Genomic DNA, 25,111 nt, shown 5'->3' with positions numbered 1-25,111 from the left:
TTTTGTGATCTACAATTTTGTACTGGGGTAATTTTGCGAAAAAACTCACCGTTTCGCTAAAAATCGCAAAAAACTCATTTTTTTGACCTTTGACCCCGTGCCAAATTTTTAGCACACCTCGGAACGATGAGGACTTTTGAGATTTTCTTTATAATGATGTTTTGAACAACTATGCCAATATTCAGCTTTATGGGAATTTATGTAAACTTGAATGTGTAAATAGACCGGACTATTAGTCCTTACTGTAAATTCTTATGTAAATATGTCAAATATAATAATATTAAGCTGTAAATATTTATGTAATATAGTGTATATTTTGTGTACCTAATAATTGTGTTGTTCCAGGCCTGAAACTAACCCTATACAATAATATATTATTCTTTGAAAAAACCTGCTACTTATAAATAATCCAAATTAATAGATAGTCTTCTTCCCAGCTATCACCAACCATTCGTATCGTGTCTCTTCAATTCCACACGACAGGGGCCGATTCTCTTGTACACAATCTCTAAACTAAACTAAATTACCAGGTCTAAATTTAGTGCCATCCTTTTCCGCAAGCAACATTATGAAAGGGATAGCAATAGATTTAGGCGTGACATTTTAGTTTAGTTTAGAGATTGTGTACAATGGAATTAGCCACATTGGCGAAGTAAATTGCGCCCGCTTGGTGCAGCCGCGCGCCATTTAAAAAAAAAAAAAAAAAAAAGTTGAATGTTCAAATTCGAGTTCTTGTATTATATTATTTACCCCTGTACCCACCGGCACCACTGTTAAAATGAGCTGACGTGGATCTAGTTCAAACTATTAACCTATGCATTCCAGTTTGTCTTAACTTATAAAAACTACAAGTGATACAATGGCCGGTGCGCCAGTAAAGTTAGGTTCGATTTTGTCCTTTTGCATTGTGTGGTATGCAGTGTTTTATAGGAAAGATGACTTAGGGGACGTAAGACTATCGCCTGTGAAGGAGCACCTGCTGTATTTGGAGAGTGGGAACCAAGTTGGCGCCGGTAAGCTTCAGCCGAGAGTTGCGCTAGGTTACGGCGCATGTCACGATCTCTTTGTGAATGCAACTTCTCTATTAAACCCGAAAGACTTGAAGGGAAGTCCTGAACATTTCAATGAGATATCTAGCAAAGAAGAATTTCTAAAGAGTTTCACGTATTTCTTCAAACATGGTGCAGCTGCTGAGTAAGTTTGCTTTTGTTCATTATTTTAAATTAAAAGATAAAAATTCTCGTGTGCTGTATATTTTATTTTACTGTAGGAACAATATAGAGAACATAGTTTCTTCATAAAATAACCTAAAAGATTAGTGAAAATAAATGTTGTCTTAGCTATCATTTGAATTTTATCACTTTGTCTAACAAACTTAGCCTTAATCTTGTCCATAAGATAAAGATTCTGAGAAGGTATTTTATTTTTATCATGTAAGTGTATAAAATTCCTAAACATTAATCTTAATTTACTTATTATACACTGGGTCAGAGTGAACTAGAGTAAGAGAACTTTCGGATTAATCCTGAATCTACGATATGGCAAATATGAGACTATAAAAAAAAAAAAAAAAAAAACATATGGCGACATGAAAGCATAGAAAAATAGGGCTATGTTAGTGTACTAACATTTGATGCCTGCCAGTGACTGCGAAGTCTCGACGTTTTGTTAGAAGTTCCCTAACTGTTATGAGCTGTAACTAGGGCCAATGACTTCTGGGATCTGGGTGGATAAAGGTTTTTTGTAAATCAAACAGGAAGTCTTGTTTCCTGGGATGAAATGTAGCCTATGTTATTTCCATTTTAAGCGGCCAAATTGGTTCTGTGGCAATATGGCATGAAAGAGTAACAAACATCCAAACTTTCATCAATACTTATAATAAAACTGTAACAGGTCAAATTCTGTACATTGAAGATATTTTGAAATTTTTTTTTCGAGGAAATTTTTTGTTCCGTAAATATTTGAAGGTCATCGGTTTTTAACCGACTGTCAAAAAGGAGGTGGTTCTTTTTTCTACATCGATTTTTTCGAGGTTTCTGGACCGATTTGCAATTTTTTTTTTTAAATCAACAAAAAAGTTTTCGTGGTGGTCACATAAAAAATTCTGGATTCAACTCTTTAATCCTGATGCTGCAGGGTTACTGCCCGCCTGAGTTATCAAGATTCAGGAAGTGTTCATAGTGAATTCATATTGTAGGTACCAAGCAACGACTTTATTCTCAGACTTCAAGTCCCAACTCCTCAACCCTGATGATGTAGGGTACAGCACTCCTAAACTATAATATTTCAGTAACTGCGGATGATGCAAAATTAATTTAGGTACCAAGCATAGGCTACATCATTGAACTTCGGATCCTAACTCCTCAATCCTGATGCTGCAAAGTACTAAAGTCCTAAATCGTGGGGATTTTAGAATTTCTGATAGTGAATTGATATTTTAGGTATCAAGCATCGGCTTAACGATGACACTCCCAGTCCGAAATACTCCACCCGAGCGAAGCCGGGGCGGGTCAGCTAGTATAATATAATATTGTTAGGATTAGTACCTTCCCTAAAGAGGTCATTTGTTTAAAGTTTTAACATAAACCAGATTATTGACTAAACATAAAATAGTTACGGGAATAGGCTTCATAAAATGTAGACTGTACATTTAGGTCACAGAAATATATTAACCTAGTAATAAAACCATCATAATCTTACCATTACAGGAGGTTCATGTCTAACAGCAAACTATACGATGAACTTGTGCAGGAGTCTCTGAAGTTACCAGACTCAAGATGGGCAATAGGAGGCAATGCACCTCTAATGGCAAAGAGATTCTACATGGAAGGCTGGAAAGTGCTACTTGGCGCCAAAATGAGTAGCAAACTGAGAGAGTACATTCCAAGTGACATTCAAATAGTCGGTAGCGATGATGAAGACATGCGCGACGATGTACATATGATTTTAGAGTACAAAGCGGATGAAAAATTTGGCCCATACAAGTCTCCGAGAGCCAATAGATACATTATGCATAATGATGAAAATAATCCATTGTTATCATCTTTGGAGAAGATGGGGGAATATTTGTCTAAATTTGCTCCTCATTTGCTGGTCATTAGTGGCTTGCAAATGATGGACAACTTCCCATTTAAGCAAGAAGGCAGAGGTAACTTTTCTTAATTTAAAAAATCCTTAGATTAGAGTCTTTGCAAAAAGCAACATTTTCGGCTAATGAACTTTGTGATACAATAGGGTCTTGGACTGTATTGATAAAATGATACCACTATACAAAAAATCACTTATGTAAACATGGTAGTTTATCGGGCTATAATTCTTTATCAAAGAGAGTAATTTAAAAAAAAATTGAATTTTCGTTATTTTTAACATAATTACGTCACGCTGTATGGAAGGCGATTAATGAGTCACAAGGCGTAAATGGCAAATATTTTTAAATTTATCAACATAAAAAATCTTTTACTGCAGAAATTACTCTTATTTTTATGTTAAAAATTGGATTTTTTTTGTCATGGATTGTGACGTTATTATTCACCTTCCGTACAGTATGACGTTCATGGTAAAAAAATAATCGTATTTTTTTAAATTATTCTCTTTGATAATGAATTCCAGCATTTTTTGGCATTTCTCTTTTTTGGACAATAATTTTTCCTTGGCATTATTGAAGTTTGATGGTATTTTTTTATTTAATATTATGATATTTTTCTATTTTCAGACCTAAGAGAAGAAAGATTGGATTCAGTTAAGAAACAAATCCTATCACAACCGCTGAATACATTGTCTCATTTTGAGATGGCAAGCTATGTAGATATAGAACTACTTCTACATTTGACGACAAAAATTTTACCATACGTCGATTCTGTCGGTATGAACGAACAGGAGCTTTCAAATCTTAATAGTGTATTAGAGTATGGGAAAGTAATAGTTGTCGCTGATTCAAATCCAAGAGTGGCCACAGCATTGGACCAATTACGTAAAACATTCCAGTTGATAAGACAGAAGAACAAAGAGTATAATAGTAAGAGAAAACTAACACGCATACATGTACACACATTAGCTTATCAAGCTATTTTAACTGTCAAAGGTTCAGAATGGAAACGAACTAAGGCAGCCGCAGCCAAAGCTTCATTAACTGCACATAGATATGTCTGTAATACTCATAATATTGCATTAGACAAGTGCAAGCTGTTGTTAGACGACAGTTTCTCAACAACAACTGATGATAATAACAACAGTAGGGTATTTTTTGAGCCTACCAAACCTGTAGCATGTTGGGAAGAAGTCCTAGATAACGATGAAGTAGAAATCTGTATAGCCCCAGTATTAATCTGTACCGAAGCTCAATTAACAGCAGGCGCTGGAGATAACATTTCCGCAGCGGGTTTAGTTTTACAAGTAGAAAAATAAGTCAATTTAATTAATTTTACTGTTGGTGGATCAAATGTTCTTTTTTTTACTTAGGAAACAAAGTTATGAGCAATTTAGTTATAAGGTGTTTTGCTTATACAATGGTAACTAGTTATCTATAAGATTATTCAACAGCGCCATCTAGTTTCTATTGTGGCAACCGCCACAGAATCCTATAAAAATATTTTTAGGAATCTGTAGTGAGGCTTTTATGCATGATATTTATTTTAGTTAATCTTATCTTATGAATATCTTTATGAATACTTGTTGTGAGTTATAAGTTAATAGAAATGATTAAAAGTACAAGGTTTTATACAATAATGGTCATTTTTATAACAATTGTTTTTTTTTATATAATTAATTATTATTGCTACATTCCTAATATACCTATTATTAAATGAAAAAAATTCTGACTTGCATAAATTATGTTGACTGTGAAATAAAATTAATAATGTTTTTTCAAAGGTTTTTATTTAATCAAATTAAACTATGTATGTATTTACATTATACACATGGTACAGTAAAATGATTAGGTTAAGACACACAAAGGTCAAAGTACAGCTGGAACAAGTTATGCAGAAATCAGCTAGGTGAGGAAAAGAACAAATCGAATTATGAGCTTTGACATGTTGCAGTAAAGTTCATAATTCGATTCATACTTTCCTCACCTAGCTGATTGCTGCATAACTTGTTGCATCCTGCATTGTCTGCTAAGTGTGAATAGATACAAAATTTTAAACCATTAATGGCACCGATTCTAAGCACAACCTAATTTTAGAGTATTCGCACCCTCTTCTTACTATTGTAATATGAAAAGGACAGAAGCAGTTTGACATTTCTAAATTTAATTTTTAGATGGTAAAACCCGTGATTTTAGCACGCACTTGCGAACCTACTGTTTAAATTTGTATTGTGCACTAAAATTTAGAGTCTTTAAATGTGAAAGTCATGTTCCGTTCCTTTTTTAGCATTAGTAAAAAGAAAGGGATGCAAATACTCTAAATTTAGTTTAGAGAGAGACTAGAGAATCGGGGCCAATGTAATATAATGTTAAAGATACACAAACAAATGAAATAAGGAAACATTATATAGAACTAGCTCATGCTCAGCAAACATTGAAATGCCTCTTTGTGTGAACTCTTTGATGCATCCATCAGCTTGCATGCCAGCTATATTCTAACAACAACTATACAAAGTTCCAACTCAAACAGATAAAATATGGTTTAGGAACACAATCTGGGGGCACGGCAGTGCCCCCGCCAAGTCGAGCATATATTAGACAAATAAAGATACATTCATTCCATCGAAATAAATGACAAGATATGGTCGAAATTTTTCACGGTTTTGAAACCAAATAAATCAGCGCCACCTCTTAGATACTAATGAACGACCCGTTTGAAATCCAGACATCACTGAGGTTGCATTAGTGCTATAGCACCAATGAGTCGTTGCCATTTTGTTTGTTCAATAACCCTGTCCATACAAAGTAATATATAAGTCAATGATTCATTCAGTCTTTGTGGGCAGTTACCACAGTTTAAAGTAAAACAGATAAAATCTTTGCAAATGGCTAATTTTTTTCAGTCGCAGTTGTCCATTTTTTGAGACTCATTTTCTGTGTCCTTTCTCCCAACTATCTGGCAGCCACATGTCAAAAGTTTAATCATCATCACTAAATTTAATCTTTTTATTCATTGGCTGACCGTATCCCGCGTATCTGTCGTATAGACCACTTTGGATAAACCTTTTGGCTGCTTTTATGTCCATAGTTGGCCTTTTGGACTTGTCTTTGATTTCCTGCCACTTCATCATTGCTATTTTAATTCGATTAAGCTCATCTTTGATAGGTTGTGTGGTTGGATCCACGCCAAGTATTCTCAAATGAACCCATTGCAATGAATTCATAGTATAAGCAAGGAATATATCGAATTCGATCCTCTCGGGTAATGCCATTTTGTCATAATGTTCCCTCATTGGCAAAAGCTTGTCTAAAACTTCTTGCGTTTCCATCAAAGCTCCTTTCAGGTTTTCGTATCTGTTAACGAATTCCTTGTCTTGAGCTAGCGCACCGTAATCGATATTCCAATCCATTTTGCTAGAGGTTATGGTAATTGTTTTTACCTCTTCACGCGTAGGCGTAGACATTTAGATATATAATAAAACAGCCACAAATTATATCTTCGCGTTTCTAATAAAATGCACTTATTAATTGTAATTTTTAAATTCCTTTTTTTTTAATTTTTAGGTTACTTTTTACGAAAAAACAAAAATCTCAGACAAATATAGTAGATCGAAACTCAGACTTAGAATCAAATCTAAATCACAGATCTAATAAATAATGACCATAGAGTAGGATTCAAATATTCAATGTATAGTGCGACAAGGCAAGGCTATCTTGGCGCGTGACGAAAATAAGAACTAACGTTGCCGTCAAGTGTCCCGTTTTTGTTCTTGTTTGAACCAACATTCTGAGTTTGATTCTGAGCCTTTGCTTTGTTCCAACAGCGCCCATCCGTCAATGTCATTCAAGTGCCAAGAGAGCCTTGTCGCACTGTACTCTGTTATTTAAATCGTACACCAATGTCACCAATGCGGGTAACTTTAGGCTATGCTTATTTCTAGTTCCATAGGTAACTTTAGAAACGTGTCAATAAAATATTATTAGCCAACCGCTTAGTGGAAATTGCACAGAGTACTTTGTAAATGATAAAGCAAAAGCAAAGATAAAAGCACAAGCAATCCCAAGGAGCAATCTATTCAACAAGCCCCTGGTTTACCCCTTTCGGGTTTGAATTTTCAAAAATCCTTTCTCAGCGGATATTAACGTCTTAATAGATCTGCATGATGTCTGCATGCCAAACTTCAGCACAATCCGTTAGAGCTGTACGTTGATAGATCACTCAGCTTTCCCTTTTATGTATATAGAAAGATATCCATTGCTTTTCAGGGTTCCAAGGGTGCCAACGGGAACCTATTAAGCCTCTTATGTCCTTCCGTATGTCTGACAGTGGGCTGTATCTCATGAACCGTAATAGGTAGACTTAAAATTATATCATCATGATCAACCCATCGCCGGCTCACTACAGAGCACGGGTCTCCTCTCAGAGTGAGAGGGGTTTTGGTTCAGTCTGCCACGCTGGCCATGTGCGGATTGGTAGACTTCTCACGCTTCTGAGAACTCTCAGGCATGCAGGTTTCCTCACGATGTTTTCCTTAACCGTTAAAGCATGTGATATTTAATTAATTAAAACGCACATAACTCCGAAAAGGTAGAGGTGCGTGCCCGGGATCGAACTCCCGACCTCGATTCGAAGAGGGACTTCCTAACCACTAGACTATCACAGTTTGAAATTATATAACAAAATAATAATAAACAATTCAAAATGGCCACCATGAAAATGTTACCTATATTTTCTTGTACGACGGTAGGAATGGAACGTTTCGTGTGCGAGTTTGACTCACACTTGATAGGTTTTTTCCCATATATAGGGTGTTTGTGCATCCCTATTCGGTTCGTATTCCTGTCGTGAGCAAATACATAGTGATCCGTTTTCTCGCTTACATAAAAACATGCCTACGAACCGAATACGATGAGTACACAAACGCCCTAACCCTCATTATTTATAAGGCAATAAAACAGTTAAAAAAATACTGCTAATAGTGCTAACCATTACAATGGACACTAATGAACACTGACAGAAATTGTTTAAAAAAGTAAAAAGGAAAAAACCATACTAGGTAATTAAAATACTTAAATTAAAAAAAACATTAATGTTTTACAAATCATTTATTTTATAGAGAAAAACGATTTTTAATTTGCAGTTAGTAATTTGTGTTTAGTCATTCACAATAATAATAATATTGTTTTACATATTTTAAGCAGTAAAATAATTAGCCAGAGACTTTATTCATCTAAGTACTCAAAAGCTTCAGGAGGCTCAGGTTCTTTTTCTTCCTCAGTTTTAGGACCGAAAGCTGCTACTGGTTCCACAAGGACTTGTTCGTCATCACCAGAGTGGTTCAACATAACAATGCCCCCAATAGTAACATCCTTCAATGGGGTGAATCCAGAACCTTCAACAACAGACAAGGTCTTCAGTTGCTGGCGCATGACCCTGGCAGGATTGCTGAGTATTTCAAAGTTCGGTTCGGGCTCCTTCTTTTCCTTGCTCTCTTTTTCCTCACCCTCTTTCTCTTCCTTCTTTGCATCTTTAGATGTTCCAGCGTCCTTGTCAGATTTGGCGTGAACTGTGATACTAGGATTGGGAGATTTGGATGGTTTCTTTTCCTCTTCGTCCACATCCATTTTGGATGTTGTAGAGGATGTTACACTGCTGCTGGTAGATCCCTCAGTAGTATGCGCTCGCCTGCGAGCCCGCGCCGCTGCAATACTCAGTACAGCGGTGGTAACTCTCTCCCTCTCTTCACGTTTCTTTTCTTCCAGCGGTGCTGGGTAAGCATAGAGCGATGGTTTCGAGTTCGACTTAAGTTCCAGCTGAGGCATTTTCAAGTCGGAATTGAGGGCGATCAAACAGGTCGGCGTGAAAGCCAGCGAGAGGCAGTGAGCGAGCGGGAACCAGTACCAGTACTGAGTGAATACCAACATTCCAACCACGGCCAACATGTTCATATGACCAGTTCTGTTTTGAAGAGAAACTGTAACATTACGACCACCTGCGTCAATAATCCCTTGGGCGAGAATGGCGCCGAATTTCGCCATAACATCCTCATGTTTGTTAGAAATAACTTGGGCGTAAAGTTGTCGGAAATATGTGACCTTGGGGCAAAGAGCTTCAGTTTGCTGAATTAAGATCATGGCTGACGCGATCAGTGCTCCCTGTCTGACGAAGTTAACGGGATCGAACTTGACCATTGGTTCTAAAAGGCCGATGGCTTCCCGGTTCCCGGTGCCGGCGCAGGCGATACCTAAAGCCATAGCAGCGCCGTAACGGACGTGAGGATTATAGGATTCGGCTAAGAGTGATACAACTGAGGGGCATTGTTCAGGTGTCCTGAACAGTAGGAAACCGAGAGCCGTAACGGCGGCACGACGTACGTCATCATTGACGTCAGAAACGGCGACATGAAGCAAAGTGCGAATGGAATCATTGTTTCCAGTTCCGCAATAGGCAGTGGCGATGGTATAACACCCAGCCCGGCGCAACAAAGGATCCTTGTCTCTCAATAGCTGCTGAACAAGCGCATCAGCTTCCTCAAGCCGCCCATACATCGTGAAGGAAATGCCAACAGCTAGTCCCCTCAGAATTTTCTCATGCTGAGTTTCTTGGGCATATGCAACCATATCTTCAATGGCTGCAGCATGTCGGGAGCCCAACATAACCATTCCCATAGCTATTCCAGCTGCTTCACCAGTCACTGCATCATCTTGGTACAAGTTAAACTTGAGTTGTTCATAAACATCTTGTCTGTGAGAGCCCATGGCGGCCAAGCCTAGACCTAGACACCCTCCATGGCGTACCATCTCATTCTGAGCATCTTTTAATTGTGTTAAAAGATAATCAATGATATTGGCCCCATGATTTGCATGGATCAAACCCAGAGCATACAGACCCCCTCCTTCAGAATACCCTGACGATGGCCCGGCTTCTTTAGGCAAATAAGACTGCATGAGAGCTAAGGATTCATTTTCGTGGCCTCTGTGAATTACTCCTAGCGACGCTGTCACAGTCAGTTTAGCCCAGTTTGTAGCTCTCGCCAACCACTCTAAATTATCCCGCAAAAACTGATCACTGGTTGTCCCTGCGTGCATAAATGCATTGGCTATTACTGTAGCCGTGTGACAAATTGAGACTCTGATGGCATCTTTAGTGTTTTTCAAGATAAGCATATCTGCGTGATTTGACCGAATTAAAAATTGTAATTGTAGACCTATAGATACATCTCCGCCTAATATAGAAATTAGCTTTTCTACCCTCCTTTGATGTTCTTTTTCTTCATCACTGAGACTGTCTATATCTCGTTCAGGTTTCTTGGCTTCTTCTGTAGGTGGTTGGTCAACTTCCATGGAGGACTCCGGGAAGGGTCCGCCTTGTGGTTGTGGTTTTCCACCGAGGGCACTCGGTATTGGAGCAGTTATTCTAAGGGCTTGGAGGACCCTCCCTAGGAACTGCTGGGTGGCTGAATCATACAAGTCGAAAGCTATTTGATATGCCATGAGGACAGACTCTTGTGGACCGTGGGTAAGTTTATCGAGGATTTCGGCTACTGACAGGGGATCTTCTAGGAAAATGAGACACTGGCACATGTTAACATAATCTGGGGTGGTTAAACTTCTGTATAATCCCACAAGAGAGCGAAGGACTGTGCTGCGGAAGCCTCTGTTCTGGAGAAGACTCATTGCCACTGTAAAGGCATACTGAAGCATACCTGAGGAAGATAATTTTTTTTAACAATGTTATACCCTATGATGATGATAACCTTAAGCATTCTCTTCTGATGAGTATTTAAAAAATGTTACATGACAGGTAAACACTCACGGGAACTTGTGTGGAAAGAGTTCTGTTTGATGATTATATAAGTTTGTATGCACAATATTGAGAGATTGATAAAAAAAACATTTGGTAGACTACCAGACTATTAACCAGTAAAATTATTTCTAAATGATGTTGATGATTTTTAGATTTTAGAAGAGTTACGAGTAATTTTATCAGGTCACAATTTACATATTATGGCAAACAAAGGAATACAAACCTGCTATATCATCAGATTTCATGATAGACTCTTCAAATATGTCCATTCGGCGCGTCTCCAAAGCCAGGCCCAGCGCTTGCCTGTACTGACCATCTTCTAAACATCGCTGGAACATCCGGTTCACAATGGCTTCCAATCTCGGATCTATGGGCTCCACTGCACCGTCAATGAATAGAACCTTCCTCTTCTGAGTGTAGAAGTCGATAGCCTTAGCAATCGTCGTGTCCACATACTCATTTCTTGCATTAACGTCGAACAAGTTGCCAGCTCCCAACGCATAAGTCAGGGAGTCTTCAAACGCTCCCAAATGGTAATAAACCTTGCTAGCTACTAAAGCAGCGAGCTGGTGCTGAGAAAATACCTTATCTTCGTGCAAAATTTCTATTTTCTCAATGGATTCTGATATCTCCGGCCAAAATTCATCAACGATGTTGTCCAACCTCTTTAGTGCGAACTCTTTCACTTCGTGCATCGGCTCGTCCAGCAGGGATATTATCCCTGCGGCTGATGTTATGTTCATTTTCGATTTTTTTGAACTTTTCTATCACTTTATTTCACTGTAGCTTTCTAAGAAAATATATTGAAATAAAATATGAGTTCACAAATGCGATGAATTGACAAATTTGTTTTGGGTACCAAAGAGTAAGACAGACCCATAGAGTAGGATTATAAACCACAAACTAAATAATAAATAATAGTCACAACTCTTATAAGCCGAATAAACGATCGGAACCAACCAAGGTCACCTTGGTTGAAAATCAAACATGTGAGGTTGGTTGATATTAATTTTTGGTTGGTCAACTGCATCGATGTTGGAATTCATTATTCTAGGGTCAACTGAGTGATCTTCAACAAAACTTGGTTGATTCATCCAAAGTGACCTTGGTTGGTGGTTGGTTCCGATCGTGTATTCGGCCTATTACTCGAACTTCTTTTTTGACGACGCAAAGTTACAAATTACCTAATTATTGATATAAATTGACTGGCACTTCACTCTATCAGACTGATATATTACATAATATATTATATAGTACAATTCGATATTAAAGTAGTAAATAACTGTTTTAGAACGCTAAATGCTAATTATTTATCGTCGTGATTTATGACGTCTTCTGTCATTCGGTCGTGAGTTGTCATATATCTGTCAAAAACACGACAATCGACATTACAGCGAAACGTAGTTTTTAGAAACAGCTGCTTAAATCGTGTTGTAAATCAAATTTTAACATAATTCCACAAAATGTTGGACCTATTCAGCATCTTCAGTAAAGGAGGTATTGTGTTGTGGTGTTTTCAGAGCACGAGTGAAATATTTTCGCCCTCGGTCAACGCTTTGATTCGAAATGTTATCTTACAAGTAAGTTCATTGCTATTCTGAAGGTTTTCATAAGTTTTAATCATATTAATGAAATGTAGACTCATGCCCTTATTAATCATTAAATATTCTAAGCCCATTAAAACCTATCTTTTGTGTTTCATTAACAAGATTTTATTAAACTTTCATGTTAGCTAAAAGAGTGACTTTTTCGTTTCTAGGAACGTTCTGGTAACAATAACTTTAGTCATAACTCGTTGAGCCTTCAATATAAGCTCGACAATGAATTCGAACTGGTTTTCGTCGTGGCATATCAACGTATCCTACAATTATCTTATGTTGATAAGTTCTTGAATGATATCCACTTGGAGTTTAGGGACAAGTATAAGAATGAACTGCAAGGTGGCAAGTATATCATGGACTTTGACTTCAAGACTTCCTTTGATGAAATTCTCAAACAGTGTGAGCTATGGGGTAAGTACCTACTTACACAACAAAGATGTCATTAATTATTTTTCTAATAACTATGTTGTCTAACCACTTTACATTCATAGACATGAAGTAGTTATACTTCATACCAACCATATCACTTATAATTAGGGATCAGAATAGCAGAAATTTTAATATTGATATACAATTAGGTATTAATATTGGGAGATAACAAATACATAAAGGTGGCATACTTATGAAAAGCATCATGAAATGTGACAGTATGTGAAGTAATGAGACAGACACAATAGATTCGGAATATAGTCATTTCTAAAGTGGCACCAAAGTTTATATCTGTTGTTTGGCTCACTGAGTATGTACATTATGATTTTGAGTAATCTGATTACTTCAACGACACCTTAACTTGTTTTATACACAAAAATACACAAGAAAACAAACAAGTTTTAAATGCTACATTGTAATTCCACAGTCATATCCATACTATTGATAATGTTTAAGGTTGTCAAATGAATCAAATCAAAAATATTTATTTCAGTAAAACAATTTCACATAATGCGTAGAAATTGGGGCCATCCCTTGTTGTTCACCTCAACTTGCTCTACCTATTCCGATCCCTGCTAATAAGCAATATCTCCCAGACAATCATGTTGCAGATATACAATGGTACTGATTCTGATGACAACTAAATTTTAGAGTATTCACATGTTTTTCTTACTAATAGAATATGAAAAGGTCTGACAAAGTTTGACAGTTTTAAATTTAATTAAAACTATATGAGCTGCTGATGCTGAGCTGAGCTGACATCTAACTGATGGTATATTTTTATTTTGGCTGACGTCAAAAGGACGTCATTTCGATGTTAATGAGACATGATTCCAGCGCAATAGCAATTTGCGGGACTTCAAACTTCGTGACTTGAGGTGCCAGTTTTGAGCATAGTCTTTAAATTTGTAGAGTAGCACTAAAATTTTGAATCATTAGTTTGGCATTTTTCATCCTTTTTAGCAAAAGTAAAAAGAAAAAGATGCAAATACTCTAAAATTAGTTTAGAGTAAAGCATCAGAATTGACACCATTGACTACTGAGAAAGAGTTAACGATGAACTTAAGTATAACTATTAATCTGAGAATTACTTTTTCAGCCAAGTCACAAGCTAAAATTCCAAAGCAAATGCGTACCTTCGAAGACTCACAGAAGTCCAAAAAGACTGTTGCATCTATGATAGAGCGTAAGGGAGAAGAGAAGAGTAAGAAATCTGGTCAGTACTGTACAGTATTTTTATATTATACTATTTTTTTTAATGACTTACGACTATCGCTTCTTCCCTTCTTTATACCGGTCGATAAAATGTTTGTTATTTACAGTAAAAATAGTAGAAACCAAGATAGTGTCTAATGGTGTGGTGGAAGAGTCGCCTGAACCGGAGGATGACGTCATCGCCGCCAACCGCGCCAAGCTCGCGCAGAAACTCGCCAACAAGACTAAGAAGGAGACCAAGTAAGTTGTAGCAAAAGCACTGCTTACTACTATACTACTTACTACTGAACGTGAATTTAGGTTTTTAAAAATCCTGTGGGAACTTTTTGATTTTCCGGGATAAAAAGCCTATGTCACTCTCCAGGTCTATATCTATAGCCATGCAAAAAATCACGTCAATCCGTTGCACCGTTGCGACGTGATTGAAGGACAAACCAACAAACCAATAAACCAACAAACAAACACACTTTCGCAGGGTACTGACAAGGGTACTGGCTACTCTGCAGAGACGTTTAAATAAAATGGTGACTTTGTGATGACGCAAATTACTCTTATAACAAACGAGCTATATGTATTTTCCGTACTAACTATTTTCCGTACGTAGTATTACGGAAGTTAGTCACTTACAATGGTAACACCCACTGACTTTTATGTCTTTTTAATTTGTATGGGAGTAAGTAACAGAGAGAGCCCTATAGTAACTTTTCTCCCCAGGAAAGCTCCCAAAAGTCCTAAAACACCGACAGTCACGGAGCGGGTGAAGAAGCCCCGTGTGTGGGAACTGGGCGGTGACTCGCGCGACCTGCCCACTCTCGAGTACACCACGGATAAGGATGCTGCCAATTATGAGGAGGTGCAGCCTGAGTATAAGGAGGTAATGCTATAATTAGCTTAATGTTTTCTGGGATAAGACTGTAGACTGAGTAAAAAAGCTAGACTAAAGTACTGTGTAACCGCGTCTGAGATAGTGATAGCACGACGTTATGATGAATAACACGACAATGTACCATTGTTTAGTAGTCAATATTTGGATTAACCAATCAACAATATTTGTATTAAACTTTTTTTATGTGAAAACAAGTAAATAACTAATGAGAAATACAATGACGCCAGGAATTCTCAATGTTTGTTTTGCAACTAAAGTTAGGACAAAAAATAGGTTAGCTGCGTCTCTGTTTATCACATTAGTATCTGTGCTCTCTTTTTAGTGTGAATGAGAAAGCGTTCCTTTGTCTAGATTTTTTACTCTGTCTACGGATAAGACACAAGCTTGAGCAGTATTCAACAACACACACAAACATACCAAGGTAATGGTTATGGACATATAAAACCGGTCAACTGCGAGTCGCACTCACACGCGAAGGGTTCCGTACCATCTACTAGCTGCGCCCCGTGGTGTTACCCGCGGTGAATAAAACGTTTTGTACATGTAAAAAATAACTAACTTACTGATAGTGGTAGTGACTAATCTAAAATCTTACTTATGTTTAATATTGTATGGCAGTTGTTGGGCACAATGAAGGGCGCCATCCGCGACTTGGAGGTGGAGTCAGACGAGAGCAGCAGCGAGGAGGAAGAGGAGCAGCAGCAGCCCAGCCCCAAGAAAGGCGGCGGCATGTTCAGCATCTTCAAAGGTAAGGGCCTCGGACCAATGGGACCATCAATAATTTCAGTTTGAGGTATCAAACAAGATACCTGCTTGTGTTCTATGCCTCCATACAGTACGAGGCAGAAAATAATGTACATCGGCCTCTAGAATGACATTTCCGCTTTATTGTGGCCTCTGTCACTCATACCTATATGACGTTTTGTCGACCTCAACGATCGAGGCAATGCTCTAGAAATCTGCTATCTCCTTCTAAAGGTCGATATTACTTTCTAAATGAACTCTGTAAACATTACGCTCCTTTTTTTGGGCAGTCGTATATAAAGGTACAGTAGACTCACTCCTGGGTTAATGATGATGACTGTAATGGCTAGATTCTTGAAGAACATATGTTTTCCAGGTCTGGTGGGCTCGAAGGCCCTGTCAGAAGAGTCCATGCGTCCAGTGCTGGACAAGCTGCGCGACCACCTCATCGGTAAAAACGTGGCGGCTGACATCGCCAACAAGTTGTGTGACTCTGTTGCTTCCAAACTCGATGGAAAGGTAATTTCTTTTCAATGAAGTGAATATAGCAAGACTACAACCCTGGTACGGAAAGCAGATTCTACTCAGAAGAGATTGTACAGTATTGGAAATATTGCATATCGAACTTTAGAAAGTGATTTTTTCGGTTTTCGGTTTCGGTTTCTTTCGGTTTCTTTGAGGGGTGTCTCTATCGTTGAGACCGACAAAACGTCATATAGGTATGAGTGACAGACACGACGCTCTACGAAGCCGAAATATTAGATTTTTTGGGAACCTATGAAAACTGTTTCATTCAAATTAACCGAATTTCTAGGGACTTTTTTGAGCTGAAAATAGCTTCAACTTTATAAGGAATGGACTGACTTAAATGATTTTTACCCAGGATGAAAAGTATGTTTGAGAAATACTTAAGCAGCTTTTGAAATGACCGATTCAATTAATTTCACTGTGTGCGCGAGTCCGATTCTTACGTGGTTTTTGTTGGTAAAGTTTTAACAATGTCTACTTTGTATTTAGGTACTGGGGACGTTCGACAGCGTGGCCAAGACCGTGAAGGCGACTCTGACGGAGGCGCTGGTCCAGATCCTGTCTCCGAAGCGTCGCGTGGACATCTTGCGCGACTGTCTGCACGCCAAGTCGCAGTCGCGGCCTTTCGTCATGGCTTTTTGTGGGGTGAGTCGTATACGACAGCGTGGCCAATAATGTAAAGGTGACTATGACGGAGGCGTTGATCCAGTCTTCCGCGACTGTTCGCACGCCAATGTGTTTTAAATACGGACGGTAATAAAGCAATGCGTTTAAAAAGATCTGAATTAATATCAAGTCGCGCTTAAAGAAGTTTCACTTGAGCAAAATACCCCAGCTATTTTTGCCTGTTGGCACGCGTCTCAAAAACCGGCCAAGTGCGACTCAAACTCGCGCACCGAGGGTTCCGTACTACAGTCGTATTTTTTCGTCATTTTGCATGATAAATCAAAAACTGTTATGCATAAAAATAAATAAAAATCTGTTTTAGTATGTACAGGTAAAACCCTTTCATATGCTTGATATTATATTAATCTTTCTTTGAAAGTTGAAAATACTAATTATTGTTCAGGAACACATTTAATTTTTTTTGTGATGTACATAATCACAAATTCACGGTTTTCGGATTTTGCCCCTTAATTTTGCCCCTTGTATATTACGTTTTGTCATGATTCCAAGTCAATGGGAAGTACCCTATCTTGACAGACACAACAAACAGACAGACAACAGAGTGATCCTAAAAGGGTTCGGTTTTTTCCTTTTGAGGTACGGAACCCTAAAAAAGTATTGGTACCCTGTCTGCATTTGCACATGCTCTAATCCTAGCAATTACCCTAGATATTTACATTTTGTTCATGGTTAGTAATAATATAACTCATCCGCAGGTGAATGGAGTGGGCAAATCCACCAACCTGGCGAAGATCTGCTTCTGGCTGATAGAGAACAAGCTATCAGTTCTGATTGCCGCCTGCGATACATTCCGAGCTGGCGCTGTTGAGCAGCTGCGCACCCACGTGAGGAGGCTCGACGCCATGCATCCTAAGATGGTGCATCTTTATGAGAAGGGCTATGGTGAGTGCTTCGTATAAAGGGTCTAGGTATCAAGTTAGGGATACCAAAATGATCTAGAAAAAAATACAAGAAAATCTGTGTTTTTACTTCTTTGATATCTTTAAAAATTAGCGAAATTATGACGATTAAAGTATGCTTTTCCGCCTGAAGTTTCGAAGATTAGCTGCCATGGCTGGCCGAAATTTGGACGAGATGATAATTATTTAAAACTAGCTGATGCCCGCGACTTCGTACGCGTTGAATTAGGTTTTTAAAAATCCCGTGGGAACTCTTTGATATCTTGGGATAAAAAGTAGCCTATGTCACTCTCCAGGTCTTTATTTATATCCATGCAAAAAATCGCGTCAATCCGTTGCACCGTTGCGACGTGATTGAAGGACAAACCAACAAACCAATAAACCAATAAACCAATAAACCAATAAACCAATAAACCAACAAACAAACACACTTTCGCATTTATAATAAGGGCTGATTGCAGGCAAAGACGCAGCCGGTATAGCCATGGAAGCCATCAAGTTCGCAGCCGACGCCAACATCGACGTGGTGCTGATCGACACGGCGGGCCGCATGCAGGACAACGAGCCGCTCATGCGGGCGCTGGCCAAACTGATCAAGGTATTGTTGAAGTAGACCTTCTATAGACTTAAGAATGACACGTATTTTTCGGACGTAAGTAACGTTCATGCGACACTTTTTCTGAAAAAAATAGACGCCAAACAGAACAGCTGTTTTGAGGCTGCCAGCATTTTTTTAAAGAATATTAGCCAAGTTTATCATGCTGACTAATATTCCCCTGTCCCCTCCAATCAAGCGTAAAAGCTTGTGCTAGTAGTACGTACGACAATAGTGCAACGGGTGGGATTTGAACTGGCGACCTTTGGGTTTTCAGTCCGGTCCTTTAACCGTTGAGCTATCGATAAATTATTATCGAGGTGTTTTATAGTACTAGTAATTTGATATATTAAAAACCCAATTTTTTAACTTATTCGATAACACTGTTGACGAGAACTATCTCTCCACTATCTAGTTTAAAGGCATCAATGAAAAAACTCCTCAGCGACGTTTTCTAAGCAGTTAAAGCACTAGCGCAGTTTGCGCAGAGATTAAATGTCTCAAGCGACCGGTGCGAGTAATCGCCCTCGCACTCGCACACTCGCTCATAGCCCAGCGACAAAACTATCCCAACTACACTTGCCTCTCTTTGCTCGCTAACTCGTTTCTAATTTTTAACCGACTTCAAAAAAAGGAGGAGGTTCTCAATTCGTCGGAATCTTTTTAGAGTGGTTTTTCGTTAATCATCGGCGGTCGAACATATGCCTAAAGGTAAAGATTAACTTTTTTAACAGAACTATTCTTTTTTAGGTCAACGACCCCGACCTCGTCCTCTTCGTCGGCGAGGCCCTCGTAGGCAACGAGGCAGTGGACCAGCTGGTCAAGTTCAACCAGGCGCTCGCGGACCACAGCTCCTCAACCAACCCTCACGTCATCGACGGCATAGTGCTCACCAAGTTCGACACCATCGACGACAAGGTCGGCGCCGCCATATCCATGACCTACATCACTGGGCAGCCCATCGTGTTCGTCGGCACCGGACAGACCTACACCGACCTTAAGGCTCTGAACGCTAACGCCGTTGTTCACGCTTTGATGAAGTAGTTTGACAACCTTTTGTAGCTGTCAACCTTAAATTTTGATACCCTTGTTTAGTTGCCAACCCTAAAGTTAGACAACCTTGTCAAGTTGCCAACCCTAAATTTTGTCAGCCTTGTCAACCCTAAAGTTAGACTACCTTGTCAAGTTATCAACCCTTAAGTTAGACAGGCGCATCTAATTTAATTACATTAACAAATGCAACGAGACAGTCGACCGACTCATCATATTATTCAACTAAACGCGCGCTGACCACGACCATTAATCCTCACATGATCGACGACATAGTGCTGACCAAGTTCGACACCATCGACGACAAGGTCGGCGCCGCCATATCCATGACCTACATCACTGGGCAGCCCATCGTGTTCGTCGGCACCGGACAGACCTACAATGACCTTAAGGCTCTGAACGCTAACGCCGTTGTTCACGCTTTGATGAAGTAGTTTGACAACCTTTTGTAGCTGTCAACCTTAAATTTTGATAACCTTGTTTAGTTGCCAACTCTAAATTTTAATAACTTTGTTTAGTTGTCAACCCTAAAGTTAGACAACCTTGTCAAGTTGCCAACCCTAAATTTTGTTAGCCTTGTCAACCCTAAAGTTAGGCCACATTGTCAAGTTGTCGACTAAAAATTTTGTCAGCCCTAATTTTTGTAAACCTTGTTGAATACTACTAAAGACAATATTATTATACTCAAAATGGTTACAGATTATATTTTACTAGATAATACCCGCGACTTCGTCCGCGTGGATTTAGGTTTTTTAAATCCCATGGGAACTCTTCGATATTCCGGGATAAAAAGTAGCCTATGTCCTTTCCCGGGATGCAAGCTATTTCTGTACTAAATTTCGTCAAAATACGTTAAACGGATGGGCCGTGAAAAGCTATCAGACAGACAGCCACACTTTCGGATTTATAATATTAGTATGAATTTTATTGAGTTTCTTTTTTTGTATATACGACTACGTAAATATGTACTTATATTATTCCCATTTGAATTATAAAATTACCAACATTCTAACTAGGTTTAAGTAGATTTTTATATGTTTAGAAGCGCTGAAAGTCTTTATTTTGTTATGCCCGCTCTTCACTCGCGCCGCGATATTTTTCGGAACGGTGCGAATTTGGATGTGACATTAGATGTAGAACTCTTTTAGAATGAATAGCTATCTTCTAGGCCAGCGATTCCCAATTGCTGGTCCGCGGAACCCTGGGGTTCCGTGGAAGGGTCACAGGGGTTCCACGGTCTGTCCGAGAGTTACTTACCTAAATAAAACGTTTGTGGAAATGTTTTGCAATATACTTATAATAATAATTATTTATCATTAACAAAATAGCCAGCTAGGGTTTTAGCCAAAAAAAGTATGAGGGTTTTTTAGGGTTTTTAAATTACGGTTCCATGGCCAAATAAAATTGGGAACCTCTGTTCTAGGCAAGCGAGATCCAAACAGACCTTATTGCTTTTAACACGTTTTTAATGACTCGCTTTCTTGTCGGTCTGTTTGTCTGTTCGGCACAATTTTTTCAATCGATTTTAAGCTAACTTCCCGATGAGCTGGAGACTTGAAATTTTAAACATTGTTTGGAACTGGACGACAATTGTAACATTAACTCGCTTTCTTGTTAAGTATGTTTGTCGTCAAGCGCAAGTCTATCACGTAAAAATAAAAATAAAAATCGCGATTCGTGAAGCACATTGTCAAAACATTGGTTTGATTCGAATCGTCGATAAGTCTAATATTAGGTTATGGTGACGTGAAATCAAAGAAAAATAGGGCTACTTTAGGGCTAGGGCTACCTGCATCAAATAACATCTGACACCTGTCAGTGACATCGAAGCCTCAACGTTTTGTTAGAAGTTCCCTAACTGTCGTGAACTGTGACATAGTTTTGCGGCGTTCGCGGGCTGACGTGACGTGAGTGAAGAGTGGGCTTTATTTTGTTTTGGTGAACGGTATGGGAATTAAGTTTTAATACCTATATTAATTACTTTTATAGTTGTACCTACTAGTTTTACTCAAATCTTAGCGTATATTTCAACTATATTATGACTAACTCTAACCGCCGTACTCAGAGTCGCTAATCGTTACTTAAGATTGAGTTAAAACGAGACGGATTTATGTGAGAGATATAGCTCGTCTCTTTTTAACTAAACTTAAGTAACGATAAGCGACTCTGAGTACGGCGGTAAATCTCCGATTTCTCTGAACCTGTATGTCTTAGACTAGTTAAGGCGAATGATCACTATGATATTATACTTATGTCAAAAGACACACTTAAAAAAAATTACTTAACAATCTAATAAGGTTGTAAGTTGTAACTGCTATGAAATTTCGCCTTAAATAATTTATCTTCTGCAAAAAGGTGCTGTTCAAATGAAAAAGGACCCAAAACATAGCAAAAATATACATTATAGCGAATGCATAGAATTAATTTTACAGTGCCTTGCCCCATGATATCGAAATCATAACGAATAGGTTATATTTTAGCAATTTTGTAATTATATCACTGCCTAATTAAGGCCTGTATAGTGCATACATTTTGAGAACGCACTCGCCTTATTATTTGCTCTGTGTCAACTGTCATGACAAAAGTACGATTTTAGTTCTTAATCTAACCCCCCGTTCCCTTGTCGTTTATCGCTTGATGTTCCAGTGGCAGTACATTTTGACACAAAATCGGTTTCCGATAAGTGTGAATAGCTTCATATAAAATGTTCTGCCACTGTTCCATCCGATTTAAATCCGGGCCCGACAAACGACAAGTGGGAACGGGGGTAAGGGTAGATCGTACTTTTGACATGACAGTTGACACATAGAGCAAATATGGCGAGTGCGTTCTCATTTATACATTATACACATTATTGAACCGCATCGTATAAATGTCTCTGGAATAGGTTTTAGAACCGATTTTAGTTTTTAAAATATTTTGTACCTTTTTCGTCAACATTTGTTTATTTTAAGACCTAAATGATTTATTAATTTCGAACGGACTAAATAGATTGAGCAAAATGTTATACAAAAATAATTATTTATTATGATTATGTTTTCATACAAAATGTTGCGGTGCGTTTAGTATTCGCCTTAATACGGTCATTCGTTTTATTTTTTGTTAAACTAATCAATTTTGAGGCAAAAAATTAATTTCAATACAAATGTTAGGTAAATATATTCAGATTTGAATCGTGTTTTTGAATTATAATCTAAGTAAGCTTTTAAGAAAGTTAATGTTTGAAAAATTATTCAAAAAGACGATTAAAGTCTAAACAAATGACATTTTATTAGGTCAGTTTTTATCACTTATCCAATTTAATAATAGCCATGGCCTTGTACCTGGTAAAATTAAATAAATATTATATTGAATACCATTATTTAATTGCGATTTTTATTTCACTACTAACATACAATCACCACCAGTTTAATACATATGACGTAAGAAATAATTTTTTTTTTAAATATCGGCCTTTAGAATGATATTTCGGCTTTGTAGACCGTTGTCTCTGTCACGCATACTTGATATCTATATGACGTTTTGTCGGTCTCAACGACAGAGACAATGCTCTACAAATCCGCTATCTCCTTGTAAATGTCGATGTACATTATTTTATGTGCAAAGCCGGGGCAGGTCAACTAGTTAAAAACATTACTATCGTTATGCGGATAGCACAATGTCATTATTACGGGCGCCTAATAAAATACAATTAACCTTTTTGATTAGCGCTTCCTAATTTATTAGGTAGGTGAAATAGAGCGGTTATTTTGGGACATTTTACGGCAATAACGGCCAGGGAAGGTTGTGAGGCGAAATGGATAAAGCATACAAGTACGCGAAATCCGCGATCGTTCACTTCAAGTTGGACACATGTTGCTGTTTCGCGCCTATACGGATAGGGTTGCTTATTGTTGGATATTTCAACCTTTTTATAGCGGTAAGTACTTACCACGTACCAACCTTTACCTGAACCTAGAAGGCCTATTTAGAAGTCACTTACCAAATTGACCCACCCGGGATTCGAACCTCGGATTAACACTTATAAGGCTTACAGCGATGCGCTAGAAAACCATAAGCTTTTTGTCGATTAGTATTTGGTGGTAGAAAAAGCCTAGTCGTTAGCCTACTAAAGACGTCCGATTAGATTCGGGCACGCACCTCTCCTTTCGGAGTTACTACTATCGAGTAAGTATCAACAATCACACTAGGTAGAATGCGTAGCGAAGCGCTGTTCTACGTTCTAAGTATATCAACAATGCAGTTTTTTACACACACACAGAAATGCACTGTTTCTGATCTTTTAGCTCCTATCCCTGATCGGCACCGCAGACGGCGGCGTCGTACCTCCCCTCATGGAAGTGCAGGACACGCTCCTGGAGGAAGAGCAGGTGTCAGTACCGCTCGGTGTGGTCGCTTACGCTTGCGAGCTCGTCTTCAGCGCCGTTCTGTTATGTGCTATGTATAGAGTAAGTACGGTCTAGTACCTACGCATACCTAATCGACTTGAAAGGTACGACTTGTAATTTTGTGCAGTACCCGTAGTACAAGATTTTACGTCTCACCAAACGAAACCAAATTCGAGAGTCGAAATACTTCCGCGTTACAGTAAAATGGACCTAAACAGCCTTGAATTGAAGTTAAATATTCAATGCCACTGATTTTAATTTCGCAACGTTTTCGCTTGGAGCGCTGGCTGTAGAAGTGTAGACAAACTTGAGCTTTAAAACAAGGCATTTAAGATCCAGTTTACTGTAACGCGGAAGTATTTCGACTCTCGAATTTGGTTTCGTTTGGTGAGACGTAAAATCTTGTACTACGGGTACAGAAATCGTACCTAAGGGTAAATTTATACTAGCGCAGAGTCGACGCAAATCGAAGCGTCATTCTGAAACAATTTACCCTCATCTCTACAAAGTAATGCACATAACCCTTGTGAGATAAAATTCGTGCGTCTGAGCAAGTAATAGGTTCAAGGTCACAGTTTTTAGGTTTTTCCCGATGTCAACTGTACCACAGTGAACTAGATAAATAAATAATAAATAAATAAATAAAAATCGTTTTTATTCAAATAAACTTAGTGTGAGGGTACTCTCGGTTTGATCCCGAATCGACGATAATATGTCAAATATTAGGCTATTGTGACGTGAATAGGCATCTTCTAGGTAAACGCGTTCCATTCTAGGCCACGTCATCACTTTCCATCAGGTGTGATTGTGGTCAAGCGTTTGTCTATAATGAAAAAAAAAACAAAAAAAAACAGGGCTACGCGCGTCAAATGTATAGTAGGTACGCGACAGGTGCACCGCACTAACCCGATGTGGGATGGCGCGGGTGACGTGAGGAGCGCCCCCCTGCCTCATACCCCGATTGCTATCTCGACCTGTCGCGTACTAAACATTTGACGCCTTCCAGTGACATCGAAGCCTCGACGTTCTGTTAGAAGTTCCCTAACTGTCTTTAATGTTTGTTTGAAAGGAGGACATCGTGCTGCTCCGGGTGTACATATACTTCGTCATGGCGACCGTGGTGACGTCGGTGCTGATGTATTCCATGGTCATCGCCAAGGTGTCTCTGCTCACCAAGATAGTCATTATTAGCAATAT

At 38.5% G+C, this 25,111-nt stretch overlaps 5 protein-coding genes across 5 annotated transcripts in view; 2 read left to right on the top strand and 3 right to left on the bottom strand.

Annotated features, from left to right (window-relative positions):
• mael (germ-plasm component protein maelstrom) overlaps positions 1-25,111 on the bottom strand; it is an 82,311-nt gene that overhangs the window by 37,828 nt on the left and 19,372 nt on the right. The window lies entirely within an intron of this gene.
• Positions 672-4,862, top strand: LOC117989547 (ADP-dependent glucokinase). The gene is made up of 3 exons (XM_034976912.2): positions 672-1,194; positions 2,709-3,148; positions 3,713-4,862. The coding sequence occupies exons 1-3, from the start codon at positions 860-862 to the stop codon at positions 4,402-4,404; spliced, it is 1,467 nt and encodes a 488-aa protein (XP_034832803.1). The 5' UTR covers positions 672-859; the 3' UTR covers positions 4,405-4,862.
• Rrp47 (Ribosomal RNA processing 47) lies at positions 6,064-6,495 on the bottom strand. The gene has a single exon (XM_034976913.2). It carries the CDS (start codon positions 6,493-6,495, stop codon positions 6,064-6,066), a length of 432 nt encoding a protein of 143 aa, XP_034832804.2.
• Positions 8,173-11,759, bottom strand: Rpn2 (Regulatory particle non-ATPase 2). The gene is made up of 2 exons (XM_034976909.2): positions 11,116-11,759; positions 8,173-10,791 (listed from the first exon to the last, which is right to left on the bottom strand). The coding sequence occupies exons 1-2, from the start codon at positions 11,633-11,635 to the stop codon at positions 8,309-8,311; spliced, it is 3,003 nt and encodes a 1,000-aa protein (XP_034832800.1). The 5' UTR covers positions 11,636-11,759; the 3' UTR covers positions 8,173-8,308.
• Positions 12,247-22,887, top strand: SrpRalpha (signal recognition particle receptor alpha). The gene is made up of 11 exons (XM_034976911.2): positions 12,247-12,472; positions 12,652-12,904; positions 14,022-14,138; positions 14,245-14,377; positions 14,852-15,011; positions 15,642-15,771; positions 16,144-16,286; positions 16,785-16,940; positions 17,678-17,864; positions 18,343-18,479; positions 19,227-22,887. Exons 1-11 carry the CDS (start codon positions 12,356-12,358, stop codon positions 19,518-19,520), a joined length of 1,827 nt encoding a protein of 608 aa, XP_034832802.1. The 5' UTR covers positions 12,247-12,355; the 3' UTR covers positions 19,521-22,887.

This window comes from Maniola hyperantus, chromosome 16 (genome assembly GCF_902806685.2).
Source record: "Maniola hyperantus chromosome 16, iAphHyp1.2, whole genome shotgun sequence".
In the NCBI taxonomy this organism is placed as follows: domain Eukaryota; kingdom Metazoa; phylum Arthropoda; class Insecta; order Lepidoptera; family Nymphalidae; genus Maniola; species Maniola hyperantus.
Note: the sequence above shows the minus strand (reverse complement) of the source record. Positions and strands in the feature narration are given on the sequence as shown.

Coding starts and splice junctions, on each gene's coding strand:
- Rrp47 (XM_034976913.2), bottom strand. CDS start 6,495: ATGGATTGGAATATCGATTACGGTGCGCTAGCTCAAGACAAGGAATTC.
- LOC117989547 (XM_034976912.2), top strand. CDS start 860: ATGGCCGGTGCGCCAGTAAAGTTAGGTTCGATTTTGTCCTTTTGCATT. Junction 1,195..2,708: donor AAACATGGTGCAGCTGCTGA/GTAAGTTTGCTT, acceptor TTACCATTACAG/GAGGTTCATGTCTAACAGCA. Junction 3,149..3,712: donor ATTTAAGCAAGAAGGCAGAG/GTAACTTTTCTT, acceptor TTCTATTTTCAG/ACCTAAGAGAAGAAAGATTG.
- SrpRalpha (XM_034976911.2), top strand. CDS start 12,356: ATGTTGGACCTATTCAGCATCTTCAGTAAAGGAGGTATTGTGTTGTGG. Junction 14,139..14,244: donor AGAGAAGAGTAAGAAATCTG/GTCAGTACTGTA, acceptor TGTTATTTACAG/TAAAAATAGTAGAAACCAAG. Junction 14,378..14,851: donor AAGACTAAGAAGGAGACCAA/GTAAGTTGTAGC, acceptor TTTTCTCCCCAG/GAAAGCTCCCAAAAGTCCTA.
- Rpn2 (XM_034976909.2), bottom strand. CDS start 11,635: ATGAACATAACATCAGCCGCAGGGATAATATCCCTGCTGGACGAGCCG. Junction 10,792..11,115: donor GAAATCTGATGATATAGCAG/GTTTGTATTCCT, acceptor TATCTTCCTCAG/GTATGCTTCAGTATGCCTTT.